Source organism: Ananas comosus, linkage group 10 (genome assembly GCF_001540865.1).
Source record: "Ananas comosus cultivar F153 linkage group 10, ASM154086v1, whole genome shotgun sequence".
NCBI classification, from domain to species: domain Eukaryota; kingdom Viridiplantae; phylum Streptophyta; class Magnoliopsida; order Poales; family Bromeliaceae; genus Ananas; species Ananas comosus.
This window is the reverse complement of record NC_033630.1, coordinates 3356487-3379889: the sequence shown is the minus strand read 5'-3', so window position 1 is coordinate 3379889 and position 23403 is coordinate 3356487. Positions and strand designations below refer to the sequence as shown.

Below are 23403 nucleotides of genomic sequence, written 5' to 3'. Positions count from 1 at the left end.
TTCAAAGTTCATGGACTTGGTTAAGGTTATGGGCTTGGATATGGGTTAAATGAGTATGGGTTCATAGGTTTATGTATATGGGTTTATGTATATGGGTTTATGGGTTAATGGTTTTAATGAGTTTTGGATAATGGGCTTAGATAGTGGGCCCAAATGGGTTTTGGACAGGGGGCCATTTGTAAATGGGCTCTGGACTTCATGAGGATTTGGACTTGGCCTAGATTTAATTGGATTGGGTTATGGGTTATGGGTTAGGTGTGTAGATTGGTTATTGAGTTTAGACTTGGACTGAATTCATTTTGATGTGGATTCGGGCTCAATATGGGTTGAATTCATTTTGATGTGGATTCGGGTTCAATATGGACCAAATCATTTTGGATATGGATTTGGACTCAATACGGGCTCATTTCATTTTGGATTCGGGTTCNTTTTTTTTTTTTTGAGAGAGAGATAGGTAGCACGCTAAGTCGCTAACTGCTTCATTTATTTTACTTAGAAATAAGCTTAGTTGAAAAATGTGAATCAACGGAATCAAACATACTCCTTCATTTAAAGAACTTATTGACTTCTCATTCTACTTTGTGGAAAATAAAATTTTAGACATTTAGTAGTTACATTTCCTAGTCTGAAAATTTTAACCACGTACTCTTTAAAATTTATGGATAAATTTTTTGAGGAAAGAAAAATAAAATATATGCAACATAGAAAAGTTTAGTTTTAATGCAATTAAACATATTACAATACACAAAAAGAAAACAATAACTACTACAACAAATATTGCTCACAATACAGCTAGAATACTTGTAGAAGTATAAATATGTTAGTATTTTCAGACAGTATTAAATAATGGTGTCTCTAAATCGACAATCGATACTGTTAAATATGATTTTAGCCCCAGGAATATTTTATACTTATGTAATGATCAATTTGTCTCATATATTAAAGTTTATTAATTTTAAAACCACTTGAATAATACTAAATAATGCTGAGAGATCACAAAATTTAATTTCTAAAAAATTCATAATATGTGAATCATATTATACAGAAAAGTTGGTATTTCCAAAAATATCCTAATTCAATCAACCAACTCTAGTGTAAGTGACAGCTGACGCAATAGTCCGTACTCAAGATCTCAAATTCAAATCTTAATTATTTCATATTTTCAACTAAATTTATTTTTTAATAAAATAAGAAAAAACAGCATAGTTGACTTAGGCTTAGTTTGATATTGAGATCTATTTAACGCTATTAGATAGAATAGAGTTGATAAAAAATATATAGGGATATATTTCTGCGTTTTCTGATAGGACCGCAGAAAATATGTCGGTTAAAATATATAGGAATATACTTCTACGTTTTTCGATGGGACCGCAAAAAATAGGGATATACTTCTGCGTTTTCCGATGGAATCGGAGAAAATATATCGTAACCGACTTACCGCAATATGCGGAACGCAATATTACGTACCAAAACAAATATAATATTTTTCCATCGTCGTTTCTCACCGCACGTAACACAATCTTCCCACAATTCCAGCATCAATTGGGTTCTCACCGCACGTAACACAATCTCCCCACAATTCCAAACAAAGCCTTAGAGTCGCATCAATTGGGTGGAGGATTTGATACACCACCTAGGTGATGTGATGCTAACACCCATCTTTATTTATAATTTTGAGGTAACAACTCATTAGATGGACTATTTTAAATCGACAATTCAACCTCTCAAAATTATAATTTTACTATTCAATCTTTTAATTTATTAATTTACACTGCTCAACAATATTTTTATTTCAAAATTTAAATTAATTACGTATCTTAATAAATTTATAATTGTAAAAAAATATAAAGTATACTAACTAAATCTTTAATCATAAAAAATGACGCATTCCAAGTTTCAAGTCAACATGCCCTCAACGAACTCAAATCAACAAACTGAAAAATTAAATAGTAAAATCAAATTTTTAAAAAATGGAGTAGCTAATTCAAAAAGATTTGTGGCTCAGATAGTTCCAATACCTTCTTATCTAACTTTCACCTGTTCTGATAATATTTAAAACAAATACAAATCTCGTCTTAGGACCGTACCCGACTAAAATAAACATGAATCCACTCTGATGGGATTTTTGTTCTATTACGACTAGGCTATCATATTGATCTCTGAGTCTCATTTCATAACCATGTCTCACTAGAAACAAGAATTTTAAATAACTTTATACTAATGACAAATTTAAGATTACATGGGAAAGAAAAGCACATTAGTTGCTCTGTGGAGGGATCTGAATTCCAGAAAGAAATATACAACTACGACGGCGCCGAGGTAGACCATGTAGAGCCGGCCAAATATCCGAATTGGAACTGCGGACGAGACCAGAATTACCACTTCTTGAGTTCCATACCTTCAGGTGGGCTCCCCTCGACTTTTTTCGAACCCACGTCTTTCCAGTTTGTGGACAGTACCGTTCCGTTCGACTCAATCTGGATACAGATGCATACGAGAAATCAGGTCTCGTCCTACTACACAGGAATTGATAGAATAACTTGTTTCTACGTAGATCTTAAAACATCTACAGCTTAAAAGCAAGGGTTGAGATGATTTTATAGACGCGACGCAACTAATAAAGTCAAAAGGGCCTTTGTATAAGGAAAAATCGCTAATGATGTTATGGGTGAGAGCCATGTCTTACAAAGGATTTGCTCATCGCCCGTCTGGTGTCCTCATCAGCGTCGTGATATATTTCCCGGAAGAACTTGCTCAGCGCAGCATCACCGTCGAGCTTCTCCTCTTTCTCCTGAGACATAGGAGAAAACATAATTGTTAACACGCATGCGTGAAGAACAAATTTGTAGGGACTGAACGGAGATTTGCATGTCGAGCACATTGTTCACAGCTTCACACTTTCATCGGAGATTACAACTCACCTCGTTTTTCACCTGGGCTTCTAGCTTGTCCCAGTCGATTTTGGATTTGGAAGAGGGGTAGGATGGTCTTTGAGATTGTGAAGCTGAATCTAACAAAATGTGATAGACGAGCATAAGAATATTAAAATGAGGGGTTTGCAGAGAATAACTAGTTAGCTTGTCAATCTCTTCTAATATCCTAGATATTTTGATTTCTTTTTCCTCCCCATGTTTACTTGGCAATATTGCATCCCCAGAGCCATTTTCTTCTAGTTAAGGATGGATTACATATATCTAGCAGTCTTTAGAGTGCGCGCACTTTATATGGCAAGTTTCAGTGCTTTACTAATTTCAGATGAGTAACTCTTATAGACGAGTATAATGAGCATAGAAGTCTAAATACTTAGTTAACACCATTGGGTGAAGTTTACAAATTCATGGAGCACAGTTTCCCAAGTTTGAGGTGATTACATTGTTCTACTGGAACTCTATAGTATTATATGGGAAAACTTCAAATACCCCTCTTGTGGTTTCACTTTTTCTCACTTTAGTACCCTGTGGTTTAAAGTGTATCAAGTTAGTACCCTGTGGTTTTGTACTTTTTCACTTTAGTACCCTGTGGTTTAAAGTGTATCAAGTTAGTACCCTCTGGTTTCGCACTTTATCACTTTAGTACCCTGTGGTTTTTACCTGTGGTTTAAAAACCACAGGGTACTAACTTGATACAAAAATAAAACCACAAGGTACTAACTTGATACAAAAATAAAACCATAGAGTACTAACTTGATACACTTTAAACCACAAGGTACTAAAGTGAGAAACCACGGGGTACTAACTTGATACACTTTAAACCACATGGTACTAAATGAAAAAGTGCGAAACCACAGGGAGGTTTTTTGAAGTTTTCCCTAGATATAACGAACTTAGCTTCATGTTAGCCTTACTATTCACTAGGTCACAATGTCACATTTATCTTGTCCATAACACGTGTAGTTCAACATACAAGTTGATCACCTTTCTACTCCATTCACTATGGACACACCAAGTAAGGAACCATTATTCTTTTCTAACATACTTCCTAAGATTCATAAGAGTTAATTATCAAGAAGTGCTACTTAGTGTACAAGTCCACATTGTATGCCTCTACTTTATAGAGCTTAAATTTTCCTACACATAACATGTATGAAGCATGCTTTCATAAATTCTACCATGTCATGAATAACATGAATGTGCACCAAATTATGTCTTATAACTATAAGGAAGACATAGAGGGAGTTCACCCATTTCGGTGAGGTCAAACCCACCAGATATTCCTCGAACCCTTTCATTCCTTTGAATGAAGTTGTCCACCAAGCTTCTAGCACCTTAAAAGAATTTCTAAGAGGGTTATAAGTTTCGAACGAACATCATACAAAAATATTCAAAAATCAAACCTAAATAGGTAGAAAAATACCTATACCCAAGAAGAACTTGATCAAAGTCCCAATCGAAGTTACAAAGCTTCAAATCCAACCTAAATGAGAGTTCTACACTCATCAATTAGGTCCGAAAAGCCTCAAATCAAGAAACCCCAAATAAAACCCTAGTTTTTCCAAAATTAGGTTTCATCTACAAATCTTGCCAAAAATCACAACTAGATAATGCAAGATGAGTATTAACCTCAAGCAAAGCTCCAAACCAAGATATCTTGAGCTAGGGTTGAAGATTGATCCACCAAAAAGCTCCTCTCTTCACATCCAAGCTTTCTCCAAGGTCCACAAGCTTGCCACCAAGAAGAGGAAGAAGAAAAGGAGATCAAAACCCAAATTAAAAGAAATTTGAGAGGGAAAATCTAGAGAAAGAAAGGGAGAAAGTCCTACATTTCCTTTTTTTCCAAGCTCAGCACAAAAGAGGGCTGTGGGGGAGAAAGGGGTTATATATACAAGTTGTAACAAATTCCAAAAAGCCCTTCCAAACACCAAAAATTACAAACTGCACGAACTGCAGTTTTTGCACTCCGTACCGGTACTCGGGCAAGAGTAACGGTACCCGGCAACCAGATCTGCCAAACCCGAGCCTCAGTCAAGCCATCTATTTACGGCGTACTAGTACCTGCTTGATGCAGTACCGGTACCCGACCCCAGTTTCGGTACTCGGTAACCTAGCATCGATACCCAGCACCTCTCAGCCCAAACCCAAGAGCAGCTCTCTCGGTTACGCACTGGGGTTCTGGTACTTCACCCAGGTACCGATACTCGGCACCCCAAAACCTGAATTTTCATATTTTGGTGCTAAGTACTCCTTCTCGCGTTCTCGCAAGACGAGTAATAGGTCGGTGCTCAGTCAACGACCTTCAAAAATACCAGGGATAGCTCAAAGTGCTATTCAGACACTGTAACCTCGCAATTTGCTAAGGTTCAGGGTGCTACATCCCTATTCCTATCCGATATGGGATTATTGGGGTATGTCACTATATACATAAAATTAATATACGTAATATATATATATTATTATATATGTCACGCCCGGGTTCCAGCGGAAGCCTACTTAATACGCACACAGACCCACCATATACCTAAAGTATACAAAGCGTCTACAATAAACATGTTACGAATAATACCAAGGAATAGTAATATCTAACATGATATCAGAGCATAAAATACATACTATACTCTAAAGGCAAATCGCAAAAGAGGTAAACTACTAACATGAATAACTTCCAAGCCGCTCATACATCCAACATAAACATCTCTATACATGTGGTGGTCTCTATACATAAGCACATAAACCTCTCCAGCTCACTCAAAAAGAGAGGTGATCACCTAGCGGGACTCCGAGCTCTGCCTAACTAGACGCGACCTCCTTACCGCGATCCCTAACCTCTCTCGTTGTGGATGGCTCTGAAAATAAAACAACAATAAATAGGGCATGAGAACTATTAGTCAATAGTTCCTAGTGGGTAAGCCAAACAGTAATATGCAACCAGTATAACACCTGATTATGCATGCTACATCATGTCCATTATTGTACACTATTTAGTAGTGATTATTTAATGAACATCTTTAGTTATCTTTACCTTATTTATAAGGACCTACACAAGTGTAGTCCGGCTTGCGCCGCACCTAATGGCCCCATGGTAGTATACACTCCCCACGACAATCCTCTTCAGCACTCAATCCCGCATGGGCGAGCATAATGTCGCGTAGGCCAACTCCGGAGTGCCGGCTTGTGGGGAGCGACCCTCACAAGCATGTGCGAATGAGCACAATGGCAAGCAAGCATGATCCACAATACAAAGCTCTCAATCCTCATGTCTAAAACATGGAATGTCCTCTACCGACCTATAGGTCGGAATCTAAATCCAATATCAAGTGCTAGTCATTAACTAGGTTATCAACAATAACATGAAATTCATGCTAGTTTTATCATGTATGTACAAATTCCCATCTTGTTTATACAAGTATGATAATCATCATATAATGAGTTTAATGCATCTAACTCTCTACTTCATAGAGATATGACTTGCCATATAATGTAAATACCTCTAATACATCCAACAACTCAATTATAATTTTACTAGCATATTATGCATGCTCTCCAATTCATGAATAATAATAAGAACATAGGGGGAGTTCACCCATTTCGGTGAGGTCAAACCCACCGAACACTGGTTGACTCCTTTTGATCACTCAAATGAAGAAGCTTCCTAGCCTCCAAGCACCCGAACAACTATTTACGATTAATTAGAGATCAAGCCGCGACTTGCTCTTGGGTTCCAGGTGTCCGTGGCAGCCCGGTGGTGGCCGGAGGAGCTCGGGGCTATGGCGATCCGTCGCTGGAGGCCGAGGGAGGGACGGTGCTCCCCGCTGTGAGCGGCGGCGACGTGCGATGGCCAAGAAGGCTCGGCCTCGGCCCGCACCAGGTCTGGGCGACCGTAGTAGTCACGAGCGGTGGCCTGCGGTGCGCGGGGACGGCGGAAATCGGGCGCGGGAGGTCCCCGGTGCGCACAGGGAGGCAGGGCGACCCGCCTCGAGGCGGCTGCAGCTCGCGATTGCGAGCTGACTCGAGCTCGGCCCGAGCTGCAGAAGATGACCACGGATTGCCTTGGCGGCGCCGGCGACGCGTGCGGGCGGCGAAGGCCGGCAGGGACGGCGTCGGGGAGTTCTAGGAGCGTGGTGCTTTCAACCCCGAGCAGCAGCGGCGCGAGGAGAGGGAGATCTAACCACCTCGGCCAGATCTATCCAATCTTGGTTGCAGCTTGCCAGGGCGGCGGCGGCGGCACTCGGGAGCGGCGGTATCGACAGGGATGGTCGCCGAGTTGGGGGCCTGCTGTCAGAGGTGGAGCCCGAGGGTGTGGGGTCACCCTGGCAGCAGTGCAAGCCGAGATGAAGGGAGGAGGTTGTGAGAGAAGTAGAGAAGGAGGCTGAGTGGGGCTTTTCCAGCGGCTGGGAATGCTTGCCGGCGACTGGGGCACGCGCACGGCTAGGGCACAATGGTGCTGATGATGGCTTAGATCAGCTCCAGCTGAGGAGAAGACCAAGGACTAGGGTTTTCCTCATGAAACCCTAGTTGCCAACCTTAAATACCATGTGTACATTTGCGAAAAGGTCCTCTAAAGCTGCATATTAAAATCCCAGTCCCTGCCAGCGTGTGTATTTTGCACACAAGCCCCTCGATGTTCGTAATCACGCAAAACGGCGCATAAAATATTGGCCTTTTCGCGATTTTTTCGTTTGCCGACTTCGACCCCTCAGCGAACATTTCGCAATTCCCGAAGATCCGTCCGTCGGATTTCCGAACGGATTGCGCCAGCGCGTTCAGCACGACTGGGCATCGAATATAGCATTTTGTTTCATTCGATTTGATCGCAGATTCACGACGAAACTCATCCACTCTCCAAATACCAAAAACCACATATATACCTATATGTGTAAAAACAATAAACCTTCTTTTTCTCGAAAATCGTGTATCATATCTGAAATCTGTCAGTGCCATTGGTTCCAGAATAGCTGAATCGTTCAAAACGAGCTATTGGATCGCTATGAACGGAGTCCAATGCGCACCAGAAGCCAACTCTACTCATCAGCCTCTCCGAAAAATCGGAGTTACTATTCACTTTTAGTGATTAGTATTTATCGCGTAACTTCTCCATTCTAACTCGTTTTCTCCTGAAACTTGACGAGTGCTTATGTAATTAAATTACACACAAAAACATCATCAACAGAGAGTTTAGCTACACTGCCAAAATTTCAATCCTTACAATAGACTTGATGATTGGCTCTGGTTATGTGATCATTTTGATTTAGAAGCCTTCCAGTGTCACACCCTGTGGTCCCTTTGTAGTTTAAAAACACAGCGGAAGTGTCTAAATTTTTTTTTTTTTTAAACCTGACCCCTAGGGTATGCCAGATCCGCCACAAATATAGGAAGTCCACTGTTCACACGGACAGAGTCTCCCCTGTATTTGCACGGCGTCGCACAAGTACAAGGTACTTAAACAGAACACAACCACCATAACTGAACATATAAACATTTAACATTCATACATTCATACACCATTCACAACAAATTCACATTCAGAGTTTTAATCATAAATCCACAACTATTAGTTTAAAATATTTCCTACCCGGAAACTGGTTTTGAAATACTAAGTCACGTAAACCACGAGAAAACCTTTTAAAAATTGTTTCCCACACGGAAACTCTTTTCTTTTTAAAACACGCTATCATGAGCAATAGAAAACCATTTTCATTTCACAAAAACTCACAAATCCTTTATTACATGCATGAAATCCCAAATTCAAGATGCTGAACCATATAAACTGTCTAATTCAATTATTGAAGGAAGTTAGAGTTTAGAATTTAAACTAATGGATGGGTCTGAAAGCTCTACCGAACCACTAAGAGCGCTCCTCACGAACCATCCCACTAGGACTGACGACGTCACCTGTAATGGGGGCGGGGGGTAAGAACATATAAATATGTCTTCCCTCCCAGTGGGTACCGCAAGTCGACGAGGGCGAGGGGTACTCACCAGTCACGGAGAATAAACAAAGGTATAGGTAAGTGTAATACAGTAGCAACAATAATACATGAACAGGATGTATAAGAACAACTATCGCTACTATATGAATGCATCAACCAGATGACAAGTCCAAAAATACCCAATCTAAAACCAATGCTCTGTTCGTCCGCACCGCAAACCTCAAGCCTGTGCCACTGCTACTCTACCATGCATATAACCCCTCGGGTTGGCACATGCAACCACTTTTGCGAAAAAGAACACCCTCTTGCGGTGGATCAGACCGCTGATGTTCATGAAATGTGTACGACTATTGGGCGATCAATGCTGATATGCTCAATGGCCAACCGTCGGCAACCAGCCGACAATCCTGCCCTTCAGGGCACATCGACCGTATAGGTCATCAAGTAGTACAATCGACCAAGTAGGTCACAACCGTGCAATAAGCCGGCCAAATAGGTCACAGATACGAGAAATGAAAATCGTCCAACCAGGTCACAAATGCGAGATATGAAAACCGACCAACCAGGTCACAGATACGAGGTATGAAAATAAACCAACCAGGTCACAGATATCATATGCAGATAAATCTACTCTACTCATCCTCATGATACTAAATATGAAAACAACCGAGTAGAGTAATACGGAAACAACATGGGTGCAAGGCTCAATATAAATAATATGCAATATAAACAACAAGGGGTGAAAGGAACGTCACCGAGCGTGCACCACTGTACCAACTTCGGGTCGAAGTACCCACCTATATGAATACGGTACGAATCTTCCGACTACGTAGGAAATAACAACCGGACCTGTCTACCAGGTTAGAATCTAACCCACCAACAAGTACCACTAACTCACAATCCCCACTCATAGCCCCACGGGAATCGGTTTCTCAAAATCGACTGCCGTAACACGCCGTAAGTCCCGAAAACAGCATCGAGACTCCGCCGGGACCCACGAACTGTCCCAGAACACACCGACTCGGACTACGAGTCACCCGCTGCCACTAAACACCATTATCCATGGGACTTGGCAGCAAACACCTCGCCTCACATCGAAACGATTATCGTCGGATAATTGTTCCGATTCGGGTTTCCGAAAGTGTTGATTTCAATACCGGAACCCACCGTCACTCACCCGTCATTTCCGAACCTTCAAAACGACGTGGGTGACCAACCAACAAGGCTCAGTGACATAACAATAGCTCACGAGGCACTGTCGGAAGAATTTCGAACTAAAATCGCGTTCCGTCAGCGGATTTTGCCGACAAACGCACCGGAAATCAATTTCCGATCTTTGAAAAGGCCGGGGAGCTTGGAGAACCAGTCCAGAGGTTACCCACTACCCACACATACTGCCAGCAGTAGCCATGAAATAAGCAATTGCATAAAAGTCCTCCCGATTGCATAAAATCACGTTATCTTATATGATTTCTGGGCTTTTATGACAGCCAAGCCGAGACACCCACTGACAGGTCTCGGCATGCCGGAGGCTGTGCTTACCCTTCGGAGCACTGCCGGCCACTGTGGCGGCCGCGCAAACGACGCAAACATCAGTGAAACAGCGCGCACAGCACCTAAATCGTGTCTATCCCGCAAACCAGGGCATCTCTGACCCTAACGGATGTGAGCAGGATATTCAGCACGAAACAAAGGTCATCGTGCTCACTTCCAAAGCTAGCGGGGTGCCTTCGGATCGTCGGAAAGGCGACCAGAACTCCAAAACGGCATGCAGAAAATTAACAACAGCCTTACCAGAGCAGTGGGAGCACGGGTTGGTCGCCGGCGACCGGACGGTGAGCGCTCCGGTAGGGGACGGTGAGTGCTTCGGTAGGGAACGGTTGCGGCCAGTCAGTAGGGTCCAGGGCAGGTGCTGGCCCGCGGCGGGCGGCAGTCGGTGGCGCGGCGGCAGAGATCAACCCGCAGCTTGCTCTCGGGTTCAAGGGATCCGTGGCGGCCAGGCGGCGGTCGGAGGAGCACGGGGCGACGGCGATCAGTCGTCGGAGGCCGAGGGAAGGGTGGTGCGCTCGACGGTGGGCGGTGGCGACGCACGGAGACCCTGCGGGCTCCGGCTCGGCCCGCCCAAAGTCTGGACGGCCGCAGAGAGTGGGAGCGGCGGCAAGCGGCCTCGGGGGCGGTAGCGATGGCGCGCGGGAGGGTGCCGGCGGCGAGAGGGAGGCAGGGCCCCCGAGCTAGGGCGGCTGTGGCACGCCAGCCTCGAGCTAGGCTGAGCTCGGCCCAGGCGGTTCAGGGTTGGCGGTAGAGAGCTCGGGGTGGCGCCGGCAACCTACGGGGTGGGCGAGGGCCGGCGGGGTTGGTGCTGGAGATGGGTCTCGGCCAGAGGGGGCGATCACCTCAGGTTAGGGTGACTTCCAAAGGCCAACAGCCAATGTGGTGGAGACAAGAGGAGGGAGGAGTTGAGAGGAAGGTTTTCCGGCGGCTGGAGCAGCTTGCCGGCGGCCAGGGCGTGCGAACGGCGAGAGCAGAGAGGAGGTGGGATGGTTAGGGTTAGCTGGGTGGACTAGGGCAGCAAAAGGGTTAGGGTTTTCATGGAAACCCTAGCTCTTTAGCTTTTATACAAGATGGCAAAAGTGCAATTCAGTCCACCCCTGCTCATTAATTTCAACTCAGTCCCTGTCAATACGTGAATTATGCACACAAGTCTCTCAACGTTCGAATTTGCGCGAAATGGCGCATAAAATATTAGCCTTTTCTCAGATTTTCCGTTTCGCCGATTTCGACCCCTCCGAGAACATTTTGCGATTCCCGAAGATCCGTCCATCGGATTTCTGAACGGATCGCTCCAGCGCGTTCAACATGACTGGGGCATCGAATCTACCATTTTGTTTCGTCCGATTTGGTTGCCAATTTGCGACGAAACTGACCCTCTCCACTCTCCAAAAACCACACCTATACATATAGATCCAATAAAACTCTTTTTCTCGAAAATTGTGCATTAGAACCCAAATCCGTCCATGCCATTGGGTCCTGGATAGTCGAACCATCGAAAATGAGCTATTGGATCACTATAAACGGAGTCCATTACGCACCAGAAGCCATTCCACTGATCGGCCTCTCCGGAAAACCGGAGTTACATCACTTTAAGTGATTAGTAATGATCGCGTAACTTCTCCATCCTAACTCTTTTTCTCCTGAAACTTGACGAGTGTTTATGTAATTAAATTACACACAAAACATCGTCAACAGAGGATTTAGCTACACTGTTAAAATCTCGGGTATTACATCCGGGTAATACAATTNGTTGAAGTTTTCCCTATATATATAAACACAAATTCGTTTCTAGATTGTAAAGAGATCTTGGAGTCAAAGATCTTGGAGTGGAAGACTTAAATCTTATGTGTACATATTTATAAATACTAGTAGAGCAGGTGGTTGTTATATTACCACAGTTTACTAGACAGCCTTATAATGCCATAACTAGAAGAAAAGTGTAAGAGAATTACGTGAAACAAAAAAAAATATAAGCTACCTGGGATGTTGCTCATCTTTTGTGGAACTGCTCTCTTGTCACTAAATTCCAAAGATGTCCATGTAATAGGTTCAGCCTTCCAAAGACGAATTTCAACTTTTGAAGACAAGACATCATACCTGCATTTCGCTGGTACGATCTGTACGTTGGCCACGCAAAGCCAAAAAAGGATGAATAAAATGGTGGAAACAGGACAGTAACTAAATCTACAAGATTGACTGCAAAACTAAATAATGCATTTCCAGATGCATTGGCAATCTTTTTTCCAGCATAGGCCGAAAAAGAAAAGCCAAAAAAATGCTAACAGCATATAGTAAATACTTATACAAAGGAAAATGCAAAAGGCATCTCACAATAACAAAGAAATATGTAAAGCTGGGGTTAAAACTAGATAGTTTGCCCGATAGGTGGATCCAAGTAACCAAATTAGGGAGTCTGGATTTATTTACATATCAACAGTTAAGTTTTTGGCAGAGAAGATGTGAAAACGGATTACCATTCACTTAAAAAGAAAAAAAATACTAACCTACACGGAAGAAGTGGAGAATATATGACACAGAGAACCACTGCTGGGCATTTATTTAACTGATTTCTCTCAAAAAGGATTGCAATCTTGAGCCACAAACAGCCTATAAGAATAAGGCTCAGAGCAGAAGGTATGAAGGGCCATACACAAGAGGCTGTGCAACTAAGGTGTTTGACAAGTGTCAGAGTAGGCTGTGTTATCCCTGTGTATGCAAACTGATAATGCCTAGGTGCAAGGGATCAAACTTACCAATACACCAAGCTGACGGCCAAAAACAATATGTTCTATACTACTAGTTTTTTTGACCTGCTAGTAAATCACTTTATGTGCAGGAACTGACATGATTCCATCATTTCATATATCGCACGGTTATATTACATTTTAGATGCTTGTGCTGCATGATGCGCACAAATTAGTAACGATCTAATACATTGCACACTACTGTTTTGTTGGCTCAGTAGCAATAAGGCCCACAAAGTGAACGAAGTTGAAAGAAGACAAAGTGCTCTATTGCCAAGGAAAATGGTCACTCAATACAAGTTGCGATATCAAGAAAAGGGCATACCTTTGCAAATAAACGTGGTTGAAATTGATATTTCTCTTCCCCAGGGATATCTATAGCAACACTAAGCTGAAAAGATAGGAAAAAGAAATCATTTTATTTGTGAATCACATGAGTATCTGGAGAAGAGAACAAAAGGAGCTGAACTCATGGAAGAGCATACTATTTGTTCACCAAAGTCGACAGACACATTTTCAGCAGGTATGCCCTTAGCAAAAATGGTCAAAACAACCTCTGTTGGAGAATTGTAGTAGTCATGCCTACACCACAACCATCCATCCAATTAATCAGTAATCAGGAACTGCTTATGGAATGCTTCCCAGCTATCAATATAAAGCATGGTGACCAATAAAAAGAGAAGAAATGCGTCACAAAATACAATGAGAAGAGAGAGTGTAATTCTTCAGCTGTTCAATATTTTGTGCGAAGATACAGAACACAGGGTAGTTCCTGTTGTACATCATCCAGCTTAAGACATATGCATGCCTAGCCTTCCAAGTTACACCTTTTGAAAGCAAACTACAAACTTTTACATTTAAACAGTACCTTCTAACAGCCAACATTTCCAATATGTGAGACCAAAAAAAAAAACAAAAGTATAAGACAGAGAAAATACACAAATAGGAAATGACTTATGGCAATGAAGTAAATGATACACATTAGCAAGAAGAGATTAAGATGAAAAAGAAGCGCATGAATGTGGATAACTGTGGAATACTTCTATGGTAGTTCTTACATCATATAGATGGTGTCCTGTCAAATTGTCGCGTCCAAGATGGGTTTTTAGATTTCTCGTAATGAGGCATAAGAATTTTATTCATGTTATTCTGAGTTCCTATTTGTCAGAGTCATCATTTGTCATCTAGCCGAATTCTCTTTAGAAGAACATGTGAACTATATGTTGAACTTTGCATTTGTAAATATGGGCTTGTAACTTTCTAAGGATATACTTGATTAAGCCATCTATTGCTTTGAAACAAGAATAATGGCTCACATTACAAAAAGTTCAGATACTGTTACAGTAGATTATACAACACAAATCCAAGTTAGCTATGCAGAAATTTGCATAGAAAATTCTCCACAAAATCTTCCATCTAGCAGTTAATAAACTCTTAGAGAACTTTCCATTCAGCAGAAGTTCAGCAACTTTGTCTTATTTCTGTTGCAACAGTACTAACAGGACTTGGAGACACGGCAAACCATTGCAATTAAGAGATGTAGGGAGTGCATGACAATTGTAAATAACACCAGAAATTTCAAATGTTCAAAGTTGTTTCTGATCACAGGCCAAACATTGTCCTCAGAATAAAACAGCATTCTATTGAATCATGGTTGAACTAATCATCCACAAAATAATGAATCCAGCAAAACATTAAGCATAGGGGCGCCAGTCTTCTCGGGCTCATTTCAAACAACATTTTCTTTCTATTTTGCAGAACCAAATATGTACATGAATCTCAAAACTAGGTGCTATCAATTTTTGTTCTTTCATTCTCTGAAGGACATATGTCACATCCGGTGAATCACCACAGAATTCTCAAAAGATAGCACTATCAAATGAGAATGCTAATTAGATTCTTGTCTCTAGAAGTAAAACAATCGTTATATCTTCTTGTTTCTAAAAGTTATGCTGTTTGGCGCCTCTTTGGTTTGCATTTCGGTACCACCCTTAGCTTTAATCAGTCTTTGCAGTTAGCATTTTCATACATAAATAACATTAAAATTGCATTAAAGTTTATTAGGCCAGCAATACCCAGAAGTTGTAAGTACCTGAATTTTGGGTTGCTTGCAATCACCACAGATTGAAGGGATAAATTACTCGGCAACGGACAATCCTTGTCATTCTCCATATTTAAATTGGAAGACACAGTACCAGTTACAGTATTAGGCATAGATCTCTTTGGCAGGTCACTATTTTCCTCTGCATGCAAGGTTTTGTAAGAGTTATACCATGAAATAAAAAACAAAGCAAAATATTCCAATCTATTTCATAATGATTTATTCTCCATTTCTGTAAAAAAGAGAGTTTTTTTTTTTTACTCAAGCTGTATCAATAACAACAAGCAATGAAAATCAGAAGAAATTAGATGTACAAAGTTGCAGGAATCTTTTCGTAGGAAGTACTGATTACTCGCATTGAAAGATCTTTTATCAAGAATCTACCTGCAATGCGCTCATCACATTCTTTAATCAATCGAGTGAATCTCAAATCTCCTGGAGCCAATGCAGCACCTGCTTCAAGAGCTGTTTTCGCAGTTTGATACTCTTCAAGCTTCATACAACCAATCCTATTAGAAGAATATTTGATACAAGGAAAATTAAATTCAGGGCCAACTATACCATATTTGTTTCCACAGAAATTTTTAGTCTTACCCTTTACGCAAGTAAGCTTTGACCATCGAAGGATCTAACTGAATCACTCTATTAGCATCTGCAACAGCTTCTGCAGTATCGACACAAGTGACAAGTTAGAATTGATTACAATTACCGAAAGATTACCATTTCAGATAAAAGAAATTGGTGTTGTGCCGCAATACTGCTTCCCTTTTGTCTCTAATAGCCATTTCCATGTAACTACAAACAAGCAAGATAGACTCACGCAACTCCAAACCACAACAGGCTCGAGAAATCAATAGAAGAATGCAATGTTTAGAAGAATGAAGGGAACACCAAAAACAAGGATTTAAGTGCCTATCGACACGGGCTGTATCTACCGTGCCGTATCGTGACAAAAAGATATCGGCACGATATAGCCTCTATGTCGATGACACAACTCAAAACCCTCTATTCTTTAAATTAGTAAGTAATTTTCTCAATAAAATTCAAAAGATTTCATAAAAATACATAATTAATTGTTAGAATATTTTGTTGCTAAAGAAAATAAATATTTCATACTATTATGTGTCGGCACGCATGAATTTTTTGTGACCGACATGTATCGGCACGACATGGCATGCACTGTGGCGTACCGTGCCGGCAAATTTCTGGCATGATGCCGTGCCACGACACTTAAATCCTTGACCAAAAACCCTTAAGCCTACACAAATGCATTGAACTAGCACTGAGCAACCAGATATCGAAAAACAAGGAAAAAGTTATTGCACACTCAACATTTGATGATCAATACCTCAAAATCAAAGATGTGATCAAAATCGTATAAAGGTCGTGTGCATGAAAAAATCATAACTTCTGAAAACCTATTACCCAGGCGTAAAATAGCCCAAAAAATCAACAATGTAGAGAGCAACATTATTGGATTTCCTAAACATTAGGTATCTAAGACCTCTGTTGGCATTTTCGCCATTTTTGTGTCTTTATAACCAGATTGCATTTCCCATTTTTGTTATTATTGGCTAGGTTGCAATACAACTTGCAATGTAAATTAAAAAAAAGGGCCATGTTTAGTGTTGTGTTTTTTTTTAATCTTTTTAAATAGAATTTTGTATATCAAAAGATGTAGGAGTAGAGTGTGAATTGCTTGCAATCTTTCCTCGAAGTATTTACTTAGCAACAAAAAATAAAAACTTGAAAATAAATTTTTTACTTTCAATTTTTTTTAAGTTATCGTCTGTTACTCGAACGGACCAACTATAACCAAAAAAAAATAAATCTTCAAACACGTCAAATCAAATAGAATTACTGTTTTTTTTTTTTTAAAAAAAAAGGACTGCGATACCAAACAAGGTCCAATTTTTTCTCTTTTTTTTTCGCCGCCAAAACAAAACCGTCCACTCACACACTGTATTACATAGAACTTGCTCTTTTTCTTTTTGGGTGAAAAAAGCGAAGGTGCCAAACGAGGCCTAATATTTATATAAAGTTTAGCATGCAGATCCAACGGAATTGCAATTTCTAGAAGAAGGGGAGGATGGATCACGGACCGGTGAAGTCGCGGAGCTTAATGTTGGCCTGGGCGCGATCGGCGAGGAGATCGGCGTTGCCGGGGTCGACGTCGAGGGCCTGCGTGTAGAGATCCACGGCGAGCTCGAAGTTGTCGTCGACGAACGCCTCCCTTGCCCTCCTCTCCAGATCCGCCGCCATTAGCGACCACAAAGGCGACGCGAGAGAGAGAGAGAGAGTGAGAGAGAGAGAGTATCAGAGGAAGGAGACGAGAGGGAAAAGGCGAGGAGTTCGCGAAGCTTCGAGAGGGGAAGTAGGGGAGGGAGGGGTTCGGCGGATTAGGAAGCCGGGTCGGGTTCGATCGGCTTGGGCTCGCTCTAGTGTTTCTCTTCTCAACCCGATCGGCGCTCGAGGCTCCGGAGGGGAGTGCGTGAGACACAAATAGCACAGCACGAATGCTACGCTAGTCATGCGGGGCCCCGGTCCGACCCAGAGTCGGGCCGACCCGGGCGGCCCATTGGCCGCCGGCCCGTTTTACATTCCTACACTTTAGCCATCAAACTACATAATCCATTTATTCATAAAATTTTAACCTATTCTAATTTTTAAATTTTATTAATCTTATATAATTATATAAAAAATAATATAGCACCATAAAATAATAAATAAAAATATACTATAATATTTTTATATTAGTAACACATTAATTTTTTATTATCTAGTAACAATATAATAAGTGTAGAACTATTATACTATCTAAAGCATAAGGGATATTAATGTTTCCGACTTTTTGATCTTTGAATTAAGAATTGTATGATCAAGATGATAGTGGTCCCCTTAGAATAATAATGTTAATTCAAAAATTAAAAATAATTAAAGAGGTTGATCCGAGGGCTAAAAAAAATTAGAAGCACGAACTCCCTTAGTGCGATTAGATTTTCAGTCGGAGGGATGTTTGGTTAGAACGATAATGGTACTCTAAATTTAATAAGTGATTGATAAAATAATATAATTTTAAAAATAACAATGATAAAAAATAGATCTAAGTGTGAAAAATTTGGCAGGACTAACTGCTTGGTTAGCATTATAGTGGGACTTATTAGGAGTTGGGCTAAAATACTCTCAAAAGCATCAAGAGGTGTTGCTTTTGAGTATTTAACCATTAGATGGAGAGATATAGAGTTGAGATGATGATAGTAGGTTGTGATAGGTGGCGGTAGATGAAATAGTATTTGATCCAAAAGTTATTAATAATCATGGAATAGATTTAAGAGCTATAAACTTCTAAGCACCAAGAGATTGGTGCTTCTAAAAATATTCTAGCTCAATTCGACTTATTAGAGTAATATCCCAAAAGATATTTTTATTTTCTGTAGAATGGTTACAGTAGTAAAAAGGCTTCCGGTGGCGGCTTTGGGGGGAGAGTACTTACTAAGGATTCAGTGACAGCACTTACTAGACATTCTGAATCTGTTGTTGTCACAACAAAGTAAGTACACCCTGAAAAGAGCGAAAAATTCTAGAATGCAACAGGTATATTGGTGACGTGACATAACAAATTAATCAAATATTTTTTTTAAAAAATATATATTCTATCATAATTATAAAAAAATATTTTTATTATATTTTTGTTTGAAAAAAATAAATATAATTAGTTTGTTATTGATGACGTGGTGCAAGTGTGATAATGTAGAATTCCTCGAAAAGAACCCTTTCTTTTTAAGCCCTCGTTCGTCTGTCTTGGCTTTTTCTTTTTCTTTGTTTTTTTTTTTTTGGTAGGTGGGGCGGCGGTTGGGGAGGGGGGAGAAGGAGAAGCCCGTGGGGAAGCGGCAGATCAGAGGACAACAGATCAAGAAGAAGAAAGAAGAGAACAACAAATCAAGGAGGAAAATAATTAGGGCGACGATGTTTCGGTGGGCGGCGCGGCGGTGGATGAGCAACGTGCCGGAGGGGGCGGTGTACGGGGGGCCGCGGGAGCAGAGCTTGGGGCGGCGGGTGACGCTGGGTCAGCTGCGGCAGAAGCAGCGGCGCGGGGAGGCGATCACGATGGTGACCGCGTACGACTACCCGTCGGCCGTGCACGTCGACCGCGCCGGCGTCGACGTCTGCCTCGTCGGCGACTCCGCCGCCATGGTCGTCCACGGCCACGACACCACCCTCCCCATCCCCCTCGACCTCATGCTCGCCCACTGCCGCGCCGTCGCCCGCGGCGCCCCCCGCCCCCTCCTCGTCGGCGACCTCCCCTTCGGCTCCTACGAGTCCTCCCCCTCCCAGGCACTCATTTCACATCACCCCGCATCTCATCTTTTCGATAACATGATATCAGAGTCCGTCTCTTCTGTCAGTGCACGTGTTGTAGCATACGTGATCTTCATTATGCACGTGAGCTAAGGTGTCGAGACTCTCATTCATGGACGGTTTAGTTCTAGATTACTTAATCTCTATTATGCATGTGAATAGATGTGCTGAGACTATTCTTGGACTGTTTACTATTAGATCGATTACCTCTTCTATTAGGGCATGCAATATTGTTTACTTGATTTCCAGTATGCACGTGAGTGGAAGTGTTACCATTAGATCGATCTTCTGGGGACATCTCTCTTATTGTTTCTTTGTTGTGTTTCTTCTTCTTCTTCTTCTTCTTCTTCTTGGGGCAGTGTAGGCGGTGGACTCAGCGGTGAGGATGCTCAAAGAAGGGGGCATGGACGCGATCAAGCTTGAAGGCGCAGCACCGTCGAGGATAACAGCCGCAAAGGCAATCGTTGAGGCGGGGATCGCTGTCATGGGCCATGTGGGGTTGACGCCGCAGGCCATCAGCGTGCTCGGTGGGTTCCGGCCCCAGGGGAAGACGGTTGAAAGCGCCATTAAGGTGGGGCTCCTTTTTTCTGATTGCGCATGCCAGATGTTTGATGAATTGATTGAGTGGAGATTGTTTTATTTTTAGTTTTATTGTTATTATTATTATTTTTTTTTTGGGTGTAGGTGGTGGAGACAGCACTTGCCTTGCAGAAGGCAGGGTGCTTCTCGATTGTGTTGGAGTGCGTGCCAGCACCTGTGGCGGCAGCCGCTACCAAGGCCTTAGAGATTCCCACTATAGGGATTGGTGCAGGGCCGTTCTGCAGTGGCCAGGTTAGTTAGTTCTTCAACGTTGCACGATGAGCATAACGAGATGCCTTTCCTCTTATTTTGATCGAAAAACCACGATTGTGTTGAGATTGTAACGATGTATATATTGCCGAAACTAAACTGACCGGTGATACAGATAATAGGGTTAAGCAACAGTTTGTCTCGAAAGTGTGTTGCTATTCCTAAAGAGATTTAATCTTTCTAAAAGTTGATTAGCTTGCCAGAGTAAATGAAGGTAGCAGCAATAAGAAGGCGAAACTGTTGCACCTTGAAGAATCAATTAGCTGAGAGTCCCTAAATGAATAGGCACAAACGGCTTGTTTGGTTTGGCCGGGATGTCGCATGTAGTGCTATTTGAATAGCATAGTGTCGTGCTGTTAAAATAAGCTATAGTGCTTTAAAAAAAATCTTGTCATATATGTGCAGTAGATGGCAAAAACTTGCTTACCAAATATTGTTGAATTATGTATCGTGTTGTATTAATGACATATTGCTGTACTTTGGTTAATCTCTTTGTACGTGTGATATATTACTGTACTTCGATTGACTCTTTATATTGAGAAAATTGTAAAGAACACCTTGAATACTTTCAAGTGCACTGGATAGTAAGGCACAGCTTACTCTGTGAAAGGACATGACTTATTCTAGAGCTTTTTGTGCATGTAACTTTGCCAATATGCAAAACTGCGCAAATGTCCGTGTAAAGCTAATATTTAAGTGTCCGCCCCTGAAAACTGCATTCTTCTGCTGCCAGGGGTATGTATGCAAAATCCATTGAATAGATACCTCCAACAGGCACACGTGCGAACAAGGTCTTTACTGGTAGGTTCAATGCAAACTTTGAGGACTATTTTCATGATTTTGTATATTGCAATGTTGCATATATGCAGAGTACCCTTTATTGCATCCAAGGGTTTGGCAAGTCGAGTCTCTTCGTCTCAGAAATATTTTGGTTATATTGTATGCCTGAATCAGTTATTTTTCACTGAGTTATATTTAGTAAGATATTTCAAGAAGACGCTTTGAGCAAGGAAAGCAGTTTTAACATGCGTCAGCCGTCAGCAACTCAGGATTATGGAGTGAGAAACAAAGAGCTCATGCATTCTCCCTATTCACCACTTCTCACATTTATGTTCATTAGGTTTCTGGATTCTGTTCCATGAGTTTATCGAAGAGACTCCTGGGGTGGCAAACTGCATCATTGAGCTTGAATGGGAATTACTTTATGCTTTTATATGCCTTCCATTCTCTCAGACATTCCCATTTGAAGGAAGTTAATAATCCAAGTTTGAGAGTGCTTACAATAATTAGATAGGATACTTCTAGATATGCCAATCTTTGTTAAGCCTAATTTTCCTTTAATTACTGGTGTTTGTTGCATCAGCTGACTGTTAGACAAACTCTCCTGCAGCATTATGAACTAAATTAAATAGTCACTAATTTGTCAGGTCATATCAAACTTAATCATAAAATTCAGGAAGGACTTGAAGAAAGCAACCAAAGCTACTGGGAGGCTAAAACATTGGGAAAGCGTTTGAGAAGGCAAAATGGTTTTATTCTCGATAAGCACTAATGCTGCCTGTCGGCATTTATTATATGTTATGGCCGAAGAAGATCTGACATTTCGAAGTGTTTATGAAGTCATTATTTGCACATCTCTTGCTGTTCCAATTGTTTACCATCAACTGAATTCATTTTCTATAGTTGTCTTGCTTGGTCTATAAACATTTTGTCGTATAGGTAGGGTTTAATTCATTTTCATGCAGCAAATCTCGATACAACTGGTGGCTTATTTTCTTAGCTTTGCTATTTAGTTTCCTTGCCTTCAAATTAAATAGCTATACCTTTCTTGCAAATTATATCCTGGATTATCCATGTCAAATTTGCAACAAAAGTTTATTTGCGTGTTTGAATATTATCATGAGTGCTGCATATTAAGGACCTGCTAATGTTATTTTTCTTGCAGGTATTAGTTTACCACGACTTGCTGGGAATGCTGCAACATCCTCATCATGCCAAGGTAAATGCCACGTCTGATTCTCTTTCTTAGTGCCTCTTTGACTTGGCTTTTGAAATTGCTTCTCTACTCTGAGCAGCAGTAGCTAGGTGTCTTGCAATCCCAAAGTACGGAGCTTTTGCTGCTATCAGCTGCCGCAGAAGCTCCACCCACCAGGCATATGCTAATGCCTGTTTTCAGATATAACTGCCCAATAACTGCTCAGCAAGTTTGGAGGAACGTAACTTCTTAGGGTTTCACAAACAACCATCGTGTGAACAAAACCTGTCGCATGCACTGCATCATTTGCTCCCTGTGCTCTCATGTGCGCTGACTAATCTGCTGCTTTTTACCACTTTTACAGGTAACCCCTAAATTTTGTAAGCAGTTTGGACATGTGGGTGATGCCATCAACAAGGCACTGTCAGAGTATAAGCAAGAAGTGGAGAGCCGGTCTTTTCCCGGTCCGGCTCACACTCCATACAGAATAAGTGATGCCGATGTCGATGGGTTTCTTAACGAGCTACAGAAGATGGGTTTGAGTGAGGCCGCAACCGCGGCAGCTGCTGCTGCTGAAAATGTTGAGACAGCTGGGCGATCATCGGAGGACAACAACTGCTCATAGAGACAATAGGCTTCCGTTCTATTTAACAACCAGATCTCTCTGCTCTTTCTCGATTCTCAACTCTCTTTTCTCCACAGTGATGTTTCGGGAATCGTAAATTTTCCCTCTTAAAATGGTGCTCTGGTGGAATAATAGAAATGAGCATTTCTTTGGGAATAATGACCTTTACTTTTCGAAGTTGACTTGATTTCATGTCAAAAGAAGATGTCGTGTTTGTCGGTATTTCTTTTACTTTGATCTTTTACCTATCAAGTTCTTTTTGTTGGATATAAGAGGCCTCTTATATAGTTCTTACTTCGTGCGGCGTGATGTGTTATAACCTGTATCAACTAACTT

At 41.5% G+C, this 23403-nt stretch overlaps 2 protein-coding genes across 2 annotated transcripts; one reads left to right on the top strand and one right to left on the bottom strand.

Annotated features, from left to right (window-relative positions):
- Nucleotides 2005-17710, bottom strand: LOC109716684 (protein SGT1 homolog). Its single transcript, XM_020242230.1, has 10 exons — nt 17362-17710; nt 15854-15923; nt 15644-15768; nt 15251-15401; nt 13644-13740; nt 13484-13549; nt 12393-12531; nt 2922-3010; nt 2687-2791; nt 2005-2477 (listed from the first exon to the last, which is right to left on the bottom strand). The coding sequence occupies exons 1-10, from the start codon at nt 17519-17521 to the stop codon at nt 2376-2378; spliced, it is 1104 nt and encodes a 367-aa protein (XP_020097819.1). The 5' UTR covers nt 17522-17710; the 3' UTR covers nt 2005-2375.
- LOC109716318 (3-methyl-2-oxobutanoate hydroxymethyltransferase 1, mitochondrial) lies at nt 19097-23361 on the top strand. Its single transcript, XM_020241683.1, has 5 exons — nt 19097-19594; nt 19983-20189; nt 20303-20449; nt 22413-22466; nt 22807-23361. Exons 1-5 carry the CDS (start codon nt 19226-19228, stop codon nt 23065-23067), a joined length of 1038 nt encoding a protein of 345 aa, XP_020097272.1. The 5' UTR covers nt 19097-19225; the 3' UTR covers nt 23068-23361.

Excerpts from the sequence above, each read along its gene's own strand:
- LOC109716684 (XM_020242230.1), bottom strand. The coding sequence starts at position 17,521 with ATGGCGGCGGATCTGGAGAGGAGGGCAAGGGAGGCGTTCGTCGACGAC. Across the intron at positions 13,741-15,250 it reads GCAAGCAACCCAAAATTCAG|GCATGACTACTACAATTCTC; the intron begins GTACTTACAACT and ends GTTGTGGTGTAG. Across the intron at positions 12,532-13,483 it reads AACCACGTTTATTTGCAAAG|ATCGTACCAGCGAAATGCAG; the intron begins GTATGCCCTTTT and ends GCCAACGTACAG.
- LOC109716318 (XM_020241683.1), top strand. The coding sequence starts at position 19,226 with ATGTTTCGGTGGGCGGCGCGGCGGTGGATGAGCAACGTGCCGGAGGGG. Across the intron at positions 20,450-22,412 it reads GGCCGTTCTGCAGTGGCCAG|GTATTAGTTTACCACGACTT; the intron begins GTTAGTTAGTTC and ends TTTTTCTTGCAG. Across the intron at positions 22,467-22,806 it reads AACATCCTCATCATGCCAAG|GTAACCCCTAAATTTTGTAA; the intron begins GTAAATGCCACG and ends CCACTTTTACAG.